This window comes from Peromyscus eremicus, chromosome 10, assembly GCF_949786415.1.
Source record: "Peromyscus eremicus chromosome 10, PerEre_H2_v1, whole genome shotgun sequence".
Classification (NCBI taxonomy): Eukaryota; Metazoa; Chordata; class Mammalia; order Rodentia; family Cricetidae; genus Peromyscus; species Peromyscus eremicus.
In genome coordinates, this window is record NC_081426.1 from 85460503 (window position 1) to 85479753 (window position 19251).

The window sequence follows — 19251 nt, forward strand, 5'->3', positions numbered from 1 at the left end:
ACACAACATAATTTACTCACCAAAAGAACACTTGAAAACAAGCTAGCATGAACATGAATTTGATTTTTTTTTTTAATGGCTGTGGAACAAGGGTCTACTGAGAATGTCTACAATCTCTTTCATGATAAGTTTCAAATATGTAATTTTGATTGCTAAGAATCGGGAAAGAGACATTGTATAAAAAAGTCAGGAAGTGCTTAGCTGGTGTGTGTAAGAATCCCCAGAGCAGACAGCTTAAGTGCAGGGGATACAGCCATGACCAGGGAGTAGAGAGAGTGAGTTCTTTCTCAAACATAGCTGCCTGTTGCCTTTTATCTGTGATGTCTCCATCCCCAGCTGCTGATAGGTCTTTTGGTCACTCGTTGTCACTGCCCACCCGCTTACTCTTTTTCTCTGTGCTACATTTCCTTCTGTAGCTTATTAGTTTTCAAACATGCTGTATACATTTCTTACAGTGTCCATTACTTGTTTGTTTCTCATATAAGCATATAAACTACTCGGGGGTTGGGGGCGGGGGTTCTTCCTTTTGTTTGATGTTACATTCCAGTTGCTCAGAACAGTGCTGTGCTTGCTATATACTGAATACTTAAACATTTGTTAGATTAATAAATATACTGTGTGTGTGTGTTTGTGTGTGTGTTAATAATAGTATGAAGTGTTAGGAGAAATGACTAATTATGTGAAATAGAATGAATTCTTTTTTTGACTGTTGAGAACTAGAATTTACCAATTTTATGAATGAATAACCATTTATGATATTTTTTCTATAGGTTTTTGTTGAAAGTCTGTTAAATATGTCTTTGTAATAAGCAGGATTTAAACTTAAGTTCAACCTGTTATAAAATGTAGATAGCTAGTATTAAGTGAACCAGACTAATTTATTAGGTAAATTATGTTTAGTGTAACCTAGCACTGACTAATACCCTTAAACTTGCTTTTGTAGCAATGGATACTTACTCAGCCGTAGGACAAAGCCTCGGTCCTTGTAAGAACGGGGCTGTGAATTATATTTTTCAAAAAGGCGGTTGCTTTAATTTTTACTTTGATTTATACTGTCTGTCACTTTTCATTTAAAACCATCTTTATTTTATTTTATTTTTTGTTTTGTTTGATCTTATTTTCGCAGACAGGCTCGAGGAGAGTGCACCCTCAGATAAGAATGTAGACCCACCCTCTGCTCCACATAGCCATCCTCCGGAAGACCCCTTTGGTTCTGTCCCTTTCATTTCTCACTCAGGCAAGTTCCATGTGTGGCCTCACTGTCCTTGAAATGTACAAGAACAACAGAAGCAAAGCTGCATTAAGTTCAAGAAGTAATATATAGACGTTAGGTTCAGAAAGTAGAAAACTGAAATGATGTCAGTGTTAGCCATCTTTGTCTTCCTAATGGTTGACCTATAGAATTATTATTGTGGGCTGGGCGTTGGTGGCGCATGCCTTTAATCCCAGCACTTGGGAGGCAGAGCCAGGCGGATCTCTGTGAGTTTGAGGCCAGCCTGGTCTACAGAGCGAGATCCAGGAAAGGCGTAAAGCTACACAGAGAAACCCTGTCTTGAAAAACAAAAACAAAAACAAAACAAAAGAATTATTATTGTGTCTTTGACAACATGGGGGAATGCTGGTTCACATGGTAGAAACATAAGTCTGTTCACCAGTTATTGGGTTCTAGTTTTTAAAAAAAAATGGTACATGAAAATGTCTCCTATATTTAAAATATATTTAAAATATTTTTATACTTAGCTTTTGATTAAAAATCTGGTGTTTTCCTAGCATATCCATGCTCTTTTATGATTGTTTAATGATTTCGTAGTTGGCACATCACTTTACTCTTCTTCTATTCATTCTTTTGATTTTGGTTCAGAAGTTGAATGCTGATGCTATTCACCATGTGAGATTATTATAATATTATTACTAATAGTAATTTCAAAGTAATTGTCTAATGCAGATCACTAATGGAGATTGTTTCTAATTTTTGTCACACTCCATATTTTATTCTTTGCTGTTATTGAAGATAGTCTGTCTTCTTCACATTTCTGCTTGTTGCTCTATCATTGTCAATTTCATGGATGACATAACATCTTAACAGGGCCAGAAAGCTAACTGTACATCTGCCTCATCCGTTCTGTGTGGTTACTCACACTGCTAAAATCCTAAGTCGAGAGTGCATTGTTTTTCTTTAATTATATTCCAGAAATGCCCCATCAGTCTTCAAGAATCTCAGGACTTAGTGACTTGAGATCCTGATGCAGAAAGCAGTTTCAGGGTTAGTTCTTCTGTGCTCTTCTGGTATCCATGACCCTCCCTAGGTTTGCACATACTCATGCAAACCACTTTGGAGGGACTCTGGGAAAGTCAGAAATTGGAGGACACTCACTGACTGCTCTTCTGCACCCTTATTTTCCTGTTGACGTAGGGATTTTGTAACTAGCAGTTTGTTCACAAATTTGAGCTTGGTTGGCACTGTCATTTTGTTTAACTTTGTGTACATTTTCTGGTAGATTTGAAGCTTTTTGTGGTTTGGAGGCATAGCATGTCTTTGATCTTGCCCAGTAACCAACCCAATAATGACTTAGTGATCATTGTGTGAAAACATTATGGCATCTACAAAAGACACTCCTAAGTATGTCTTAGTGCCAGGGCAGTTACAATAAAAATGCCCTCGCTCTAGAACTTGTGGCATAGCATGAGCATTGTTGATACTGGAATGGCTTCATTTGGAAAACTAAGAAAAGGAGAAAATGGGTCTAGAAGAATGTGCCTGAGACAAGAAAAAGTCATTGCTATGAGAGTAATGTTAATTTGATACTTTTCAGACTCAAAGTTTAATTAAAATAAAAAAATCTAAAATAGATATTACCACTGGCCTATGTACTAGAAAGCTTAGAAATATTTTGTTATGTATAATTTTTAGGTAAACATAAGGTGTGGGGGAGTATTCATTTCCCTCTAGTAGTAGAATGAGTGAATCTTCCGAAACTAAAATTAACCTCTCCTTAAACTTCAGGAAATAGTTGTGCGAGGGGGTAAAACATCTCTAGTAAAATATGCTCCATGTAGAAAATGAGGGCAGTGAGCTCTGGAGAGTGAGCAGGTGCACTAACCATTGTCCTTGAGCCTGCTAGGTCCATTCTGAGTAAACCATACAGAGAGTACTATGTAAAAGTAAAACAAGTACAATTATGAGTCAGAATGCTGTAAAGATTAAGTCTAATACTACTGTGTATTTAAAAGGAACCATTGTCCCAAATCTAATGTTCTTTACACTGGTTTTGTTAGGGAACCGTGCCATCCATTCATCCTCTGTCTGTCTGTCTGTCTGTCTCTCTATCCATCCATCATCTATCTATCTAGCTACCTACCTACCTACCTACCTACCTACTTACCTACCTACCATCCTACCATCTATCATCTATTCATCTATCTATCATATTATTGCCTTGATATATAGGCCATGCTCAAAGTTGAGATCTTCATCTTGTTTCTGACTTCCTAATGCTGGGATAGCAAGCATGCGTCACCACCAACTGTATCCTTTTTATTTAAAAGAGAAAAATTTGTTAGAAGCTATTAAGGAAGGCTGAGAGCGAGAGAAATAGTCTTCCCCAGGGAAGAGCACACCAACTGGTTATCCAGTACCACGCAGTCAGCCCTGGAAACATACTTAGAAGTAACATTATAGAGACTGAGCAGGTTATATTTAGGAATATATATATATATATATTCACACACACACACACACACACACGCACACACGTATACATATACAATGAAAAAAGAGACTATGAATTTGAAGGAGAGTGGGGAGAGATAACAGGCTTGTCCATAGGCCTGTATGGTGTGATCATTTTCTCAATTGCTATTCCCTCTTCCAAAATGATTGTAGCTGACATAAAACTAGCCAGCACAAGCTTTAAATCTTAAGACTTTTAACTGATGGATTTTTAAAATCTTTTTCAGCCCATTTTATGAAATTAATTTTAAATTTTAAAAATAACTAAAATAACTTTTATTTTAATGTGGGACTCGGGATAGCTTCATGGTTAGGAGCGCATCTTGCTCTTTCAGAGGATCCGAGTTTGGTTCTCAGCACCCACAACCTGTTACTCTAGGGAGATCTGATCCCTGTGGCCTCCACGGGCACCTGCACTCAGTGTGCACACACCACACAGATGCATACACACACATGCAATCAAAATAATAGCAATAATGCATATAGTTTACAGTGTCCAGTTTAGCCAGAAAATCTCATGACTGATCTTTCCCCATCCCCTTTTTGTTAAAACTCTGCAGAGATAATTTTCCATTTCTGGCTTTTAATATATCATGCTAAACTTTTTATTTTTTTGTTTAACCTCCTCAAACTGATTTTAGGTGGCATGTGTAAAATTCTTATTTTGGCACGCATGGATTTAGACTAATTATACTGTTAGCCCTTCTCATGTGCATACATTCAGTTGTGTATGTACAGTCATGTGCCGTATATCAGAGACGGTCCAAATAAATGTTATCTCTTAGTACCCTATCTGGGGCTGGCAGTGTAGGGTACAGCATGTGCTTATTATGCCTTTGATCTCCAGTACACATGTACACATGCCACATGTAAAAACAAAACAAAAAAACTAAACAAAATCCCCAAATCCACCCCATAAAACTATATGTTAGAATCTGGATATCTTCCTTAATCGCTTTCCAACTTCCTCCTTGAGGCAAGGTCTCTGGCTGAGCTGTTTCTGGCTGTCCAGCCTGCTCTTGGGGATTTCAGGGACCGCCATGCTCACCCAGCTGTATCTGGACTCGGGATCTGAATTGTTCTGGTCCTCACTTCTGTGCATCGAGCACTTTACCTGCTGTGCCCTCTGCCCAGACTAGGCACAGTTTAGAATGTGGAACTGCCCCTCATCCCCCAGATTCAGCATGCCCCAGTCACCCCCTCTGCAGGTTCCTACACTGAGTCACTGCTGGGCTGCTTTTGTTTGTTGCCACGCTGTGTATTGCTGTGGATTGTTTTTTTTCTTGCTTACCTAGTTTATTATGTATCTTGTTAGTTCATCTCCATTCGAATTGGTTGCTTCATGGTTGTCATAGTCTCTTAGTAGTTTCTTTTGCTTTTTAGTCTTCCTGGAAATTCCTGGATATCCTGGTCTTTTTTTTTTCTTTTCCTGATAAAGCAACTACTGTTTTTTTTTTTTTTTTTTTTTTTTTTGAGACTGTGTGCATGGCAGAAATAGTCATGAGGCTTCACTGCCTCAGAAAACATGCTGACACTTGGTTGATAATTTTGGGTGAGAAAATAATTTCAAGCTACGTAATTTTTTTTTTTCTGTGATTTTTATTTACTTATTTGTTTTTAGGTGGGTAGGGGATCTCAGCGTGTAGCCCAAGCTGGCTCTACACTTCACAGCCTCCTGTGCCAGCCTTCCAGGGGCTAGGGTTTTCTTTGGAGTTTGGAGGTTCTCTTTCTTGTGCCTTCTCCCACGGTTGTTGAGAAGTGTGATGCCATGTGATCACTGATCTGCGTGGTCTTTGACCCGCCTCTCTCTTCTCCTTGGACGCTTTTAGCATCTTCGCTTATAGTCCTCAAGATACTTTATTCCGGTATAAATATTTTTTTTATTACTTATTATACTGAAGACCTAGTAAGTCTTTTCAGTCTGAAATATATATTTTCTTGTGTCTTTTTTTTAAAAAATGTAAGGATATTGTGCATCGTGGATTGATCTTTTAGTTTAAAATATTTGCAATGTTTTCTCTATTTACAGCTTAGAAATTCCCTTTATTGCCTATTATTTCTAATTGCAAGTGCCATCGTATTTCTTAGGTTGGTATATTTTCATTTCTGGGGATACTTTATAGTCTTGTACATTTTTTGGTCATGATTTTTCTTTGTCTTCCAGTTGGAGAATGCCAGCAAATGAATGCCAGTCTTTCACTTTTCACAGTAGGGGGCTTGTAAAGTGAACTGGAAGGACAGAAGGAACTCTGCTTCTTAGATGCAGTATTTCCTAGGCTGGCAGAGTGATTTAACTTCCTACAGAGGACTGAGTGCAAAATGGTGTGGGACAGTGGGGGTGATGGAGACACAGGAAGGAGCAGCCAACCTTGGACTTCTCAGACCATTCTACTTCCCATAATGTATTGTGGTTTAAAATATTGCTGGTTTCAGTTTTTTGAAGGATTTTTACTTTATAAAGGATATACCCTTGGTTTCTGTTCTTACGGTGTCATTTTCAGTTTTTTTTTTTCCAGCTTTGTTGTCTTTTGAAATATGTTGGGGAATGTTGTTCCTATACTCTGCAGGCAGCAGTGTCTGAGCTACATGTTTTCCCTAAGATATTTAGAAGAATTCATCTGAGAAGCCATCCAGGCTTCAGATTTTCTTGGGGAAAGATTTTTAAGTACTTCATGTTGTTAATACATGTATTCAAGCACATGCTTCATTTTGTCAGTGCATGTGATAGTGTTTCATACACTCATGCTTTCCTAGTGTAAATTGTGAAATATGCTTCTCCCATCCCAGCTTTGCTGTTTCATGTAAGACACTGGGCTTCCTTGATAGCTTTTCATGACATGCCAGTCATTCCTCTAACATCTTGCAGGTTGAGCTTTCTGCTCCTTCCTTGATTTCTAATGTTTCCCCCATGTGACTTGCTCACACTTTAAGCAGATCAAGTGTACTAATTTTCTAGAATGAGCTTTGACTTTATCTGCTCTTTCATTTCATTGATTAGGTTATAATTTTTCTCTTCTTTCTATTTTAGGACAGTTTGCCATTTGTCTAGCTTCTCGAGCAAGGCTTGGTCTTATACTTTTCCCTCAGTGTTGGGATCAGAGCCCAGTACCCTTCTAGGCCCGTGGTCTGCTTGAACTACATCACTAGTCCTGGGCTGCTGCTTTACACTTATTTCTATTCTGTGTGTGGTGAGGAGGGGCATACATAAAGGACGTCAGAGGATAACTATGGGCCTTGGTCCCTTCTTTCCACCATGTGGGTTCCAGGAATTAAACTCAGGTTGTCAGGCCTGGTGACAGGGCTCTTCCCTGCTGAGCCCTTTTGCAAGCCCCACCCTGATGTATTCAAAGTGGAAGTGCTTGCCCTACAGCTTTCTTTTTAAGCACTGTGTTTTTAGCATGTACATTTTAATATCTGTCTGTCATTCATTTAAAAATGTTCCTAATTTCTCACATGTTCTAATGTGTTTTGATTGAAGGTTAAAATTCCAGATACTTGAATTAATTAAATTACTAATATTTAAGACAGGGTCTCACTATGAAGCCCAGGCTGGCCCCAAACTCACAGAGGTCTTCCTGACTCTGCCTCCAGAGTCCTGGGATTAAAGGAGTACACTACCATGGCTGACTAGAATGTATTTTTAAACATTAGTTGAGGATTCCCTGGAGTAAGTGGTAATATAATAAAATAATGGATCCTCTTTCTCTGGGTGGAGGGAGAGATTAAGACAGGATTTTGATAGTAGTCCAGCCTGTCCTCAAACTTTCTCCTCCTTCAGCCTCCTGAGTGATAGGCTTACAGGAGCATACCACCACGCTTGCCATGATCTAAGACAAAGTGAAAGTTAAGACTTGGTTGGAAAAAAATCAGTTGATTTGTAGATTGATTGATAAAAGCTGGGATGGAGATAGGATTTAGCTCAGATTTGTGTATTTGAACAATATATAATATTAAAATTTTTATACAGTAAAAGGACCATCTTATTGCCAAACATACTCTAAAGTTATACAAAATAGTTTATTAGCTGCGAATTATGAATAATAATGCATTAATAGTATTAATATTTAAATGTCCCTTAATGAATCTGGAAATTTTTTTTGCAGGCAAGATTATAAATGCCATTCATTTTCCTCACAACTAATGATTCTCTTGTCACTGCCAAAAGTACTATTCTGACCCAGTAAGATGATAATCAAATTACATCATCAGTCCAAAAAAATATATCAGAGCAAAGTAGGAGATTCCAAATTGAAGGCTTGTATGGGCTACATAGTGAGACCCTGCCTGAGAAGCAAACAAACACGACAGACAGCCTCAGACATAACACTACTTTTCTGATCTGGTCCTTCTTCCTGGGCATTGTCCCCAGCAGCTTTGAAAACAGGAAATGTGACTCTGAGTTAGTTATAGTATGGATGGTCCTATTTGATCAGATACAACTTCTGAAACATGCAAAGGTCGTTGAAATTCTGAAAATGTGTTTGAAGGTTTTCCACACATGGCCATATTAAGTCATTGAAGTTTTAGATTTCTTACTTTGCATTTCATTTTTAGTTTGCTTCAGGTTTAATGAAATTTGGGTCTAAAGGTTGGCCCATCTTATAAGCTGATGAAGTATGTAATTTATCCCTTTAGATTCAGTTTATGATTCTTGAGGGTCAGGACTTTTCCTGTCTCAAAACGTTAGCAATATTAGTTATGTGTATTGAATTCTGTTGTACATTCTATGGAAATGGAGGCTCAGAGGATGCCGATTACTGGCTTTAGGTCTCATAATTAATAAGAGTTTAGCATCAGAGCAGGATTCCTACTTATTTAAAAAGTAGCACAAATAGTGGTAGACAATTTAAAACAAAAAACAACTTACACCATGAGTCACGTAATGAAACAGCCCATTTTATGGCTCCCTGAGTTTGAAGATAGAGTTCACAGCGCATATGGGTTTCTTCTTGAACTTGGACTCTGCCACTTGGCCTGCCTTCTGAGCAGTAGTGCAGATTCTGATAAACCTTTTCCTAATCCACTAATCCTGAGGCCTAACATGACAAAGTGCTGGGAAATGATGGCAGGCAGTATGCTACCAATTCACAGTGTGCTTTAGAGGGCCCAGCCCCTCCCCTCTGCCGGGATGGTGAGACGACAGACGGCATGTAATTCCAGTAGCAGTTCAAGCCATTTATGCTCTATAATCTGATAGCAAAGAAAAGAGCATTGAAGCAAAATTTGCTTGACACTGGAAGCTTCTTACATGATTAAAGTGTACCAGCTGTTAGCCCTCTGAGCGGAAACCCAATGAGAAAAGTTGCAGTGTGGTTGTCTTCTCTCCACACAAGGACTCTTTGAACGATGTGGCTCTTTGGTATTGTTTATGAATTTAAGGGTACATACTTTTCAGGACTGAGTTAAAAGAGTGAATCATTAACTAGGGCCTTACTTTTTAAATGAAGCATTTAAGAGAATACTATGACAACTATATAGAAATCTAGCCAAAGAAATGCCGTGGTAGATATTGCCTCTAAATTTGGATTTGGTATTGAAGTTCTCATTTAGATTGTGCAAGACTCTATCTTTGAAACTTGAACTTAGAAATTGTCTTGTGAAACTTACAAACCCAGAATTGTTCAGTTTGTGCTCTTACATCCTCTTGGTGAATTCCTATTCTTGCATCTGTTTGGTGAGGCAAGCTTGTTTTCAGCACCCCCCAATAATTCTTGCTTCTGTCTCTCATTGTCCAGATCTAGTGACAAGAAGCACAGTGGTTTCAGAGTACGTAGAGGAGCACAGTGTCACACAGGTTGCTAAGGCGATGAGCTTTGAAGTCAAGTACCGTCTTACCCATCTTTGAGAGACATATGAAATACTACAAAGACATAGAACCTTTGGAAGACTAAGTACCCTCAAGGTACTTAGCTCAACAGAAACACTTTGTTGAAACAGAAATAACAAGGACCAGTCTGGTGGTGCTGTGCCCTGCTCTGGCATTAATGTTAAAGAGCAAAGGAAGCAGCCAGCTTCCGGTTGTACTTGGTAGTGCACTGGTAGGCTGTGCTGAACGTTAGCTGGTGATGCTACTCCACCAGTAGTCTACAGTCTACGGGTCGGGTCAGAGGTTGAAGATAGTAGCTGTAGCAGGGGAAATCACTGTGGCTTTACTATATGTGGTAGCTATCAAATTCCTTATGTAAGGAGAGACTGCTCTAAATCTCTAGAAATCCTTTGTTATTGCAAGCTTTCAGGAAATAGTTGAAGCCATGAAACAGGGTCATGGTTACAGAACAGTGGAAAGATGTAAGAGAAAGCCCAAGACTTGGATGTTGGGTGGTACTTGTATATATGCTTTTGGAAAGAGAGGCCCAAGGGCATGGCGGTCCATTGACATGGAAAATACGTTTTGAAGATGTGGTTAAAATGGAGAAGGACAACAAATCTCTAGCAAAGGTCATAGAAAACTTTACAGACTCTCATTCTAATGTTGTAGGAACCTAGTGGTGAGGGGTTAAAAGATAGTACGGAGAACTGGAGCACTTAGTATTACTTCCTTGACTCTATCACTCAATCCTTAGTACCATCAGAAGTGGGTAGTCAGTACTTCATGAAGGTAGTCTAGGCAGTGCAGTAACAGTAGCCCTTTACTGAGGACCTCCTAGTACCAGAACTGCTGTCCACATGTCCTGTGCATCTTTACTTTAATCCCTGATAAAAGATGTGAAACTGATAAATTCAGTTTATAGGTACAAAAAGTAAATCACTGAAGACTATGGAACTCTAAATAATAACAAGTCTCCAAAGGGCACTTTCATTTAGCGCCTTCTGCATATTTTTATGCAGACACTTAACAAATAGGTTATTCCACTTCTTCAGTAAATGCTCATTATGTTGTCGAGGTTACTGAGCAGCTGACACAGTCCGTTACTGACAGTGAGCAGCTCCCTTGCAGCTGTGTATGAAGTGAATTTGTGTGCATGCTCATTCTCTTGACGGCTCAGCAGCACTTCTCTGCTCTCACTGGTTTGTGAGAGAACTTAGAATTCCCTGGCAGGATACTTTGTAAACTAATCACTAAAGCCTAGGACCCTTGCTGTTTTATTGATTTACCCAGATCTGCATTGCTTATCTTAGTCACCATATTCTCAGGCTGTTGGGCTGAGGAACTTCCCCTGTTTCTGGGACTCAAACCCAACTGGACAAAGTGATCCTATGCTCTTATTTCTGACAATGGGGACTAGTAGAGAAATATTTTGGCCCATGGATTGTGTCTAGACTCCACCCTGGTCCAGGTGCTTCTGACATACGGCTTTCTCAGGGGAACATCTGTCTTTAGGGTATTTGCACTCTGGAGTATTAGTAATTATGGAATTCCTGGAGTCTCGCACAGGTATGGAAGCTGATGGTTTTGCTTTGGGCTCTAAAGGCGGAGGATTCATAATTGAATCCACAATGTTGAATTTCTGAAAATGTTCTTTCTTAAAAGTAGGAACAACTTCATTATTTAGGATCTGAACTAACTTAAAAATTTATTCATGTTTTTCTTACCTGAATGTGGACTATATTAATGTATTTACTATTTTGAACTTTTTTTTTATTAAAAGTCTATTTAATATGTTTCAACTAAGTTTTACTTGTTTTCTTATTTAGGAGACAGTTATTGAAAACAACAGCTCTCAACTGATTTTGCTGATATTTATTAGTATATATCAGCTGGTCCTACAGATTTTCCCTTGCCATTTGCTTATTAAATCTATACACACATTGTTAAGTTTGCTCTGCTGTCATGATCAACATGCATCTTGCTAACATACTCAAAAGCCTGAGCATTTTAGCTTGTAGTTCTAGACATAATCCAAGAGTAGAGAATGTCTTGACTGGGCTTCCTCTCACACCACTCTGCAGTGTTCAGGACGGGGAAGTTAGACCCAAGTAAGATGAGTTGCTCAGTATATGAAACCAGATACTCCTACCCGTAAGTTACTAACGATGGAACTGAGAGAAGAGCCACATTCTCAGGACGTTTGCGCTGTAAGTAATGTGCCCTGTACTTACCGCAGGGGTTAGATTTCTCCCACCTCCTTCAAAACAGCCATTTTTATATTAATAATACAGATCTCGGAAGATGATGATGACAGGAGATAGTGAAATTCAAAGCAGCATATTTGGGCTATACTCTTGGGAAATTAACTTTAGCAGTGAGATAATCCTGATTAAATTTCACAATAAATCAAATATGTATTAGTTAATCTAACAACTGGGAAGAAGCAATCTGTTTCCAGAAGCAAATAATAGGGATATCCACGGCGTTTTCCTGATTCTGTATTTATTTCAGCATCTGTGTTTTCTCTTCTTTTTCTTTTTTAAATTAGAGGAATGTATTTAGGCAAAGAAATAGATTGTATATGAGGGCAACGTTTAGCCAGAAGTCACCATGTAGTTGTGCCTGTAGATATTAGTTTATATATATGGCACTCTATGTCATACAGTTTGAACTAGTTTGTTGTTGTTGTTTTGTTGTTGTTGTTGTTGTTTTTTTGGACTGTCTTTGTGCCTATGGGATATGGCTAAAAGCTGTAAGATGCAGTTGGCTCATTGCACCCTTGGGTTCAGCCTACTGTGGATTAAAAGCAGATGCACCTGTACTGGGTGCACTCTTATCACACCAAATAACAGTGTATGTAGCATGAATGCTCTATTAGAAATTGTAGTGCATCTATACAGAGATGATTTAAGATATTCAGGAAGATGTAGTAGGTTCTGTATGTTTTCCCATCTTTTATAAGACACGTGAGTGTCAGGATTTGAGTATCTGTGCAAGGTAAAAGCCAGGGGATACTGAAACTCACTTTTTTTTTTTTTCTGTATTATTCTCGTATTTCAGCTCGTAAGTGGTGTCACAGTGAAGAAAAGGCTGTGAGTAGCTGCTGCTGCGGCAGAAAGTGGCCCTGTCTAGGATTACTGGAACTTGCAGCTGGCACTTGTTTTTCTCAGCAGGTGGTGCTAGAAGTCTGACTGCATGAGCTGTGCTGGCTTGCTGGGTGGATGCTGGGGAGCTCTGCGTGTGTTTGCACAGCCTCTTTTCCAGCCCGGTTGCCAGCCAGCCAGCTCTGCACTCACATAGCTTACAAAGGAGCAGACGTTGGGGGAGATGGAGAACCATTTAAAGAATGCCACTGCGGCTTCTGAGAATGTAAGATGAAAAGGGACTTGACAAATACTTTTTTGTTGTTGCTTTAGTTTTATGAAAGAGTGACTAGTAAAACCCCTGCACAAGCCAGTTCCAGAGTGGGCACATGGGGGTTGTGTCTTTCTGCTCATTTTGAAAGCATTTCTTTCCCACTTGTGACGCTGTGTTCCCACATACAGATATCTAATGATGAGATGGAGTTTCCAGGACTGCAAGTGCCTCTCCGTATGTGGATGTATATTTGCTTGTTCACTTGTTCACGATCAGTTCTCAAGTAGACCTGCCTTGTTTTTTCAGTTAGCCAGGAATTGCTTCTTCCCCTCTTGCTTCTTCCTGTAAATGAGATCTAAATCTCATTTAGATTCACCTGTACTCATGGAGCCTACAGAAGTTACTAGAAGGTGATGGAGTATGGTAGGTGAAGTAATTTAATTTGCTCCTTGTTGCAGAAAACGACAAAGTTCATTTAATGTCAGGCAGTGTTGGTACCCTCCCCTCGTAAGATTTATTTTTATTGTATGTGTGTGGGTGTTTTGATTGCATGTGTCTGTGCACTGCACGTATATAGTCCTCAGGGAGGCCAGCAGAGGAAGGGCATCACATTCCCCAGGTGGTTGTGAGCCTCCATGTGGGTGATGGGGATTGAACCCAGGTCCTTTGGAAGAGTAAGCAGTGGTCTTAAGCACTGAGCCATCTCTCCAGTTCCCTTTCTTAACAAGGCAAATGAAGTAACCTGTTACCGTCCTATTTTCCTCATGAGGTTAGGGTAGAGGAGCTGTCATCCTGGCGGGATGTTTTTCTTAGCTCTTTGTTAATTACACATGGGAAGGAAATAACAATAATTGGAGGTCAAAGTGACATCTAAAAGAGGTGGCTTTCCCTTTTGTTCCCTCAAGGAAAATGTGCACGAATCATGGTTCTTCTGTAAGTGTGGGAAAACTAGAAACAGCCTAGATATTCTAATGATATTTAGGATGTACGTGCATCATCTTAGAATGCTTTCACAAGAACCCATGGATCATGTTTGTACTTGAAAAGAGGCATGAATATGGTAAGTAAAACAGAACACCAACCAACAAACCTACCAAACAAAAAACAAAATTTAAATCCACACTCACTCACAGAAGGAGCTCTGTATAGCTCTTTACACTGAAGAAAGGTGTGTTTTTGTTGATACAGTGTTCAGCTGAGGAAGGACAGAAGGAAGAGTAGAAAGCAGCTGGTACCTGCTGGACAGTATGTAGGCACTGAGGAATGGAAACAGTCGAAGAGTGGATTCCGATGTGAGAGTAACAGAAAGGTGCATTGGACAGCACTCTCCATGTGGATATCTGCTGTGTTAAGGGTTCCCGAAGACCTCCGGTTCCCTGGAGCTGGAGAGATTTTTAGAGGAGCTGCAGGGTGGATCTGTCTAAGTACTTGTCTCCTCATTGTTTATACAGGTTAACATGTTACAGTACATGAAAGCAGAGAGAAGCAAATTTGGGGCATTCTAGGTTTCATAACATTAGATTCTTTTGCGCAGCATACTGCAGGTGAGAAAAATGAAGGCAGAACCTCGGGTGCACCCTTTCAATGGTTTGGTTGCCTGAGACACATGGCGTGTTCATTCTTGTTGTAGAGTTAATTGGACAACCCTGCAAGTGTGTGAGCAGTGTGGGGGGTACATGCGTGGCCGCCTGTGAGTGGCATTAAGTGTCTTCTTATAGAAAATGTTCTTGAGTGAGGGGTGACTCATAGCCCTCTGGAACTATATGTATTTTGTTTTCACTAAAAAATGCATGAAAATCTACATTACTTGAAAAATCATTTTTTGTTTTTTTAATATCAGAGGAACGCTGTATGGGAGCACAGTCAATATGAGAACCTGTCACTGACTGGTTCTGGTTTGTTGGGTAACAGTTTGGAATCTCTTAGCTAGTTTTAAGACTGGGCAGAAGATGATGTCTCTGTGGAAGTGTTATCTGATGGAATTCTTTCCCAGTCACTCTTAGCCTCACTACTAAGGTCAAGACTGTCAACAAACTGCGAAAGATGACCAGGCCTCGTGGGCCCTTTTTGGTCCTTTCTTAGGGCTGCACCATGGGCCCAGCTGCCTGTTACTCCCGTGTCCATGCACTGTGCTCACCTGGTGTTGCTCCTCGGTAGCTGGCACTTCTCAGCCTGCCTTGCAGGCAGCTGCTTTTCCTGGGCTGACTCCTGGTTCTGTGGACCCAGGCTTGGTTTTGAACCTTCTTTTCTTCTGTGCTCTATCAGGTGTTGATGCTGCAGTCTTGCTGACATCTCTGTACTCTGTCAGGTGATCCTGTAGTCTTGCTGACATCTCTGTACTCTGTCAGGTGATGATCCTGTAGTCTTGTTGACATCTCTGTATTCTGTCAGGTGATCCTGTAGTCTTGTTGACATCTCTGTAGTCTATCAGGTGATCCTGTAGTCTTGCTGACATCTCTGTACTCTGTCAGGTGATCCTGTAGTCTTGCTGACATCTCTGTACTCTGTCAGGTGATCCTGTAGTCTTGTTGACATCTCTGTAGTCAATCAGGTGATCCTGTAGTCTTGCTGACATCTCTGTACTCTGTCAGGTGATCCTGTAGTCTTGCTGACATCTCTGTACTCTGTCAGGTGATGATCCTGTAGTCTTGTTGACATCTCTGTACTCTGTCAGGTGATCCTGTAGTCTTGCTGACATCTCTGTACTCTGTCAGGTGATGATCCTGTAGTCTTGTTGACATCTCTGTATTCTGTCAGGTGATCCTGTAGTCTTGTTGACATCTCTGTAGTCTATCAGGTGATCCTGTAGTCTTGCTGACATCTCTGTACTCTGTCAGGTGATCCTATAGTCTTGCTGACATCTCTGTACTCTGTCAGGTGATCCTGTAGTCTTGTTGACATCTCTGTAGTCAATCAGGTGATCCTGTAGTCTTGCTGACATCTCTGTACTCTGTCAGGTGATCCTGTAGTCTTGCTGATATCTCTGTACTCTGTCAGGTGATCCTGTAGTCTTGCTGACATCTCTGTACTCTGTCAGGTGATGATCCTGTAGTCTTGTTGACATCTCTGTACTCTGTCAGGTGATCCTGTAGTCTTGCTGACATCTCTCTGTACCACACAGTGATAGCTTCCAAGTCTGTTTTCTTCAGCTAAAACTAAACTTCATATTACAACCAGAGTGTCTTCACAGCTGCCTCACAAGTACACCAGGGGCCCAAAAACAATGCTTTGAGCATTTTCTAATTCACTCTTCCCAGTAAATAGTAGCACCATCCAACTCACATTCTCTTTCCAGTCTCATATTCTTCCAACTGCTTGGATGCTGAGGATAACATGAATGTCATTTCTCAAGTCTTATCTACTTTTAAAAAATCACCACATTTAGTTATTGTAAGAGCATGTATGCACACACTTGTCATGACCCAGCTATGGAAGTCAGCTTGGGGAGGTTAGTTCTCTCTTTCCACCACAAGGATCACAGGGACTGAACTCAGGTTGTCAGTCCTTAGTGGCAAGTATTCTTACCCACTCAACTCCCTACCCCCTTCCTTCTTTTCTTCTGTTCCTCTGCCCATCTCTTTCTCTGTCCTCTGTCTCTCACTATCCTGGAACTCACGTAGTAGGCTAGGCTCATTTGCCAGTAATCCCCAGGGATCTGCCTTCCGTCTCCCCAGCAGTGAGTTTACAAAGCACATGCCTCCTTCCTCGAATGCTTCAGTCACACTTTTCTATTTTCATGGTCTCAAGGGACCAGTGCTTTTTATCTGGAGCAGCTAACAGCTTATCTTCTGTCTGGCTGGCTCTTTCTCATGGTTTAGTCCTGTCTTCTCTTTAGGGAGGCCTTTACTGACTGCTAGTGGTAGGTTTATGCACCCATTCTCTACTGTGATTTTAGAGCACACACTGAAATGGCTGAGTACTCACAATACAAGTGCAAACTCCTGCGAGCAGACATTATTCATTAAGGCATCATGGAGGTAGAACACATAGTAAAGTGCTTTGTTGTTAAATGTAATAGAAAATGTAAGGGACTCATTCTGTGTGGTGGTATTGTGTTCCCCAAAATATTATGCACCCTAATAAACTTATCTGGGGTCAGAGACAGAACAGCCACTAGATACAAAGGCTAGAAAGTGGTGGCACTCACACCTTTAATCCTAGCGTTCCAAAGGTAGAAATCCCTCTGGATCTCTGTGAGTTCAAGGCCACATTAGAAACAGCCAGGCATGGTGACACACGCCTTTAATCCCAGGGAGTGATGGCAAAAACAGAAAGATATAAAAGGTGTGAAGACCAGAAACTAAAGCTTTTAGCTGGTTAAGGTTTCAGGCTTTGAGCAGCAGTTCAGCTGAGATTCATTCTGGATGAGGACTCAGAGGCTTCCAGTCTGAGGAAACAGGATCAGCTGAGGAACTGGCGAGGTGAGGTGCTGTGGCTTGTTCTGTCTCTCTGATCTTCCAGTGTTCACCCCAATACCTGGCTCAGGTTTAATTTTATTAATAAGAACTTTTAAGATTCATGCTACAATTCTGAGCTAAAAATGCCCCCAGATGTTGATTGAATTTTCATCATATTCCTTTATATAGATAATAGTTGCTGACCTCACAGCAATCATTTTAGTAACAGTTGTGCACAGTGCTAGGATATAGAGATTAGTGAGATGTGATAAATAGCAGTGATTGTCCAACTACATTAGAGTAGGCCGGTAATTAAGGGTGTACAAGTTCATCAGAAGCACCACGTGTCGGGGGCATCTTTTAGGGGTAGTTTTGAAGGGCTGCCACATGGGCTGGTCTTTTATTGCAGCCATGTTCACGAGTCCATCGGGTGGATTAGGGAGGTAGAAGAGCTTTTACACTGAGGTGCAGTATCACAAAGCGGGAGAGATGTTGAGACAGCAAACACCTTCCTAACAGACTTCCCTAAGTCTGCTGTGCTCCTTAGTCTGATGGCAAGTTTTAAGAAGCTTGGTAGCTGCTCAGTTGCTGAGTTTTCATAGGAAGAGTCCAGCTGTGGGTATAACAGATAGTATCATAGACGACATTGGAGTTTGCAGCTAAAGACATGGCAGGACCGAACGCCATACACAGTGTAGAATGTTTCAGAGCCACTAGAGACTCCTGATAGGTGCAGCCACATAGTGGTGAGAAGATGAAGGTGCACACTGAGGGCTGTGTGCTCAAGGGGAAGCACACTGGGAGGCCAGGCCACTCTGGGAGGGGTAATAAGGGAACAAGTCAACGGGAGAATGGTGTGGATTGAAGACACGAAAGCTACAGTAACTGGTAAGGAGATGGCGTTGATGTCTGCTGGCCGCAGGACTGGCATAGGTGGAGGTGCACATAATGTAGAGGAACTGGTGGTGACTGTGTCCTAAAAGGGGAGTGGTATCTTTCAAGTACTGGTAGGATGCAGTCTGAAGAGATTAATGTTAAAGATGTTAGACTGGAATTTCGGATTCAGATACCAGTTAAAATGACCAGTGTCAGCCAGAACTACTGATGTACATGGCAGGAGGGAGAAACAGCCAAGGAGAGAACTCTGGGGAATGTACGTGCTTAAGGTGTTTGAGTTGTTAGTGGGAGAAAATGGTCTATAGAGTTGTAGGAATGTGACAGTGTGGATTTTGGAGAGAAGGAAATGTTCCGGAGACCACTCTGTGCATGATGGAAATTAATAGTTCCTCTATTGTATGCTAATTAGTTTTCATTCCTGCATATTGTACTTCCAGTCCTCAGTAACTGGAAAAATACCTTAGTCATAAGGAGAGGAAGAGATAAGTATGTGTAATTGGATCACTACAGATTGATTCTCACCTCTGGAAACATCCAGTTCAGTAGGCCAGTGTATTAGGAAGGTAGCGTACTTTTAGGTAAACTAAAGTTCTTAAAGATGTGCTTGTCTTAGAGGCGCACCTCAGTAAGTGTCTCTGGTAGTGTCCGGGTCAGAGCTGGTTCTCAGCTTTGAGCAGTCTGGGTGAGCTATGTCGGTACTAACTTAAAACACCGCTTTTTAGGAAGCAGAGTGCAGATGAAAACAAAACACATCCTGACAAGTAGGTAGCAGATACCATAAAGAGAAAAGGCAAAGTCCCTTTGGAGGGTGGAGAGTCTGATGTTGGTGGTGGAGAAGACCATTCATAGCCTTGTCCTGTTGAGGGCCCTGCTCTAGGATAGGTGCTGTGACTGCCGTTGCTCTGTAGTGAGGGGCTCTGCCCGGCCTACGGGGATGGGTAGACTACTACACTGTGCGTTACAGGACCTCATCACCTGCCCAGGACAAGGTCAGAGAACTAACAGCACTCTTCCCAGGAGGGGAACTGCTGAGGACATGGAATGCCATGCGTTAGTACAAG

The 19251-nt window shown here is 40.9% G+C and overlaps 1 protein-coding gene across 2 annotated transcripts in view; it reads left to right on the forward strand.

The window, feature by feature from the left end:
- Bmp2k (BMP2 inducible kinase) overlaps nucleotides 1-19251 on the forward strand; it is a 106143-nt gene that overhangs the window by 84746 nt on the left and 2146 nt on the right. The window contains exon 15 of one of the 2 annotated variants that reach the window (XM_059274702.1): nucleotides 1127-1237. The exons of the other annotated variant lie outside the window; for it this stretch is intronic. Within the exon in view, the coding sequence (XP_059130685.1) occupies nucleotides 1127-1237 (111 nt within the window). The remainder of the gene's footprint in view (nucleotides 1-1126; nucleotides 1238-19251) is intronic. 2 annotated transcript variants of the gene reach the window in all.